Genomic DNA, 2398 nt, shown 5'->3' on the forward strand with positions numbered 1-2398 from the left:
AGTGCTTAACCAACCGCATGTTGCTGATAGGATTCCCTTGAGGCATGGAGGTCTGGTATCATAATTGGGCATATCTGACCCGGATGTCCATATTTGGACATGAATAACTCCTCATTGCGATGACCTCATTGCGCTGACAAGTCATTGCGTATATAAGCACGGCGATTTATGAATGATATTCAGTTCGATCTTCACTAACTTGTTTCTGAATGCCTATGCGGGTCCCATAAGGCCTGCATGCGAGACCTTCAAGACTCTCTGAGGCTCTTCCTTCAAGCAACATAATTGATTATCGTACTTGAAGAGGGCAGCAAGTTAGATTACATTATCTGTGACGTATGACTCCAAATTTGGGCAAACTTTTATACCATCCCAACCCCCAATTGACTTATATTATGAATCAAAGATGTTGCTGAATATCAGTATTGTAGTTGTCGCAGTGGCTGCTCTTTATGTGGGCTACCGGCAACTAAGGAAACGTCTGCAGGGTGGTGGGGACACCGTGCAGGGGAGCGAGAACTCCAACCTTCCCAAGATGAGGAGACGCGATTTCAACCTGGAGCAGCTCCGTGAATACGACGGGGTCCAAAACTCCCGGATTCTAATGGCGGTCAACATGAAGGTCTTCGACGTCACCTCAGGCAAGCGCTTCTACGGACGCGACGGCCCGTATGGGATCTTCGCTGGCCGGGACGCGTCGAGAGGCCTGGCGACCTTCTGCCTGGAAAAGGATGCTCTGTGGGACAAGTACGATGACCTGTCCGACCTCAACGGTCCACAGATGGAGAGCGTGAGAGAGTGGGAGATGCAGTTCAACGAAAAGTATGACTTTGTCGGAAGGCTGCTGAAGCCCGGCGAAGAGCCATCAGAGTACACTGAAGACGAGGAAGGTGGTTAAAGATTCTCAAACTTTTTGGAATTCCAAAGACCCCCCCAGTTTGATATGCATTAGGACATGAACCCCCAATGGTACTAATCAGTGCTGTGAAGAACTCTCGTGTAGACTCAAAATACGAATGACTGAATCCGTTCCACCAACCAAAATGTGAGAGAAAGCACAACCCCCAAACAGCTGCAAGAAACCTCCCCCAACTCCCCGGAAACACATTATGAAGGTGTCTTGTTTCCGGTTCATTTTCCCCGCTGAGCCAATCAGAGGTATGGACCTGGAACAGGAAATGGGTATGCCACCTTCTTGAAAAGGGAATTAGATATGCACAGCGTCGGAGAGGAGAGGAGAAGTGAATGGGGTCGTGAGGTGAGGTGTTGGGATATGAGGGGGCCAGGGGCGGTGGCCAAGGCCACTTGTGTTCCATCTGTTTCTGAGTAGCAAGGCATGGGCTGGCTTAGTGTAGGATTTGTGTGCTGAAAGGGAAAGTGGGGTTCTAATCTGCCCAGCACCCCCCCCCCCCCCCCAACAGAGAAGTGAAACAACACTGGAAAACATCATGGGGTCATTTAACAATGATCTGTAAGAACAGGGAACAATAAAGAAAAACAGAAAAAGGCGGACATACATTTTCACAACCCAGGCCGCAGGGATGAATGTGCCCCTGTACATGAGAAGTAAGCATTATGATCGCCAACTCAATGTTTTGGAAATGAAGTTTGGTCGTAACAGATGGACACCTCAGGATGGCTGTGCCATGCTAAGGCACTTTCTTTTCTTGTATTTTTTTTCTTCCTTTTTTGGGTAATCTTACAAATGAACCGCTTAAGCTATGAGAAGCTTATCAGTCATATATTTTTAGTTGGATATTTTTGAACATTTTATTATTTCTTCCTTCTATGTAAAAAAGAAACAGGCAGTGCTGTGGCCTTAACCAAAGCCAATGGGGCATAAGGCTGTTGATTTTTCCATTATTTTTAAAACCCCAATGGTTTATGTTGATTCTTCCTTTATTTTTGTTTGAAATTACTTCAGGAAATGTTAAGAGGTATCTGTTATCCTTTGCAATTTAGTTTTTGTTGTTCCCAGCCAAGCATGTCCAATATCAATTGGCTTATCTATCTATTGCGTTTCAAAGTTAACAGGTGTGAAATGTCCCAAAATGTGTCATGACATTTCAGACATCTGAATTTGATTGGTGTAACATACCCTTAAATTAATACTGGAAACAGACCGCAAATTGGCCAGAAAATAATGAAAGTTTAGTGTGGTAAATGTGGGCTGCTTGGGTACCAAATGGGTGAGGCTTGAACTGGGCACATTCTGTGTCCCACAAGATATATAATATGTGCTATGTGGGTGTCTGTGTTGGAACTGGTAACATGTGTATGTGGGTCCCATGGGTTCCACATACCAAACCCATGGGTTGGTATGTAGAACCATAGATATATATAAAGGTAGTTCACCCGGCGGCCATCTTACTTCGGGGCTACAGTGCAGTATGTTCAA

At 45.4% G+C, this 2398-nt stretch overlaps 1 protein-coding gene across 1 annotated transcript; it reads left to right on the forward strand.

Moving 5' to 3' along the window:
- Positions 1-406: 406 nt before the first annotated feature.
- Positions 407-898, forward strand: LOC310873240 (membrane-associated progesterone receptor component 2-like; the record flags this gene model as incomplete). The annotated part of the gene is made up of 1 exon (XM_083785575.1): positions 407-898. One exon carries the CDS (start codon positions 407-409, stop codon positions 896-898), a length of 492 nt encoding a protein of 163 aa, XP_083641701.1.
- Between the last annotated feature and the right edge of the window lie 1500 nt (positions 899-2398).

The sequence above is a fragment of the Protomyctophum parallelum genome (genome assembly GCF_964188405.1).
Source record: "Protomyctophum parallelum genome assembly, chromosome: 16".
Taxonomy (NCBI): Eukaryota; Metazoa; Chordata; class Actinopteri; order Myctophiformes; family Myctophidae; genus Protomyctophum; species Protomyctophum parallelum.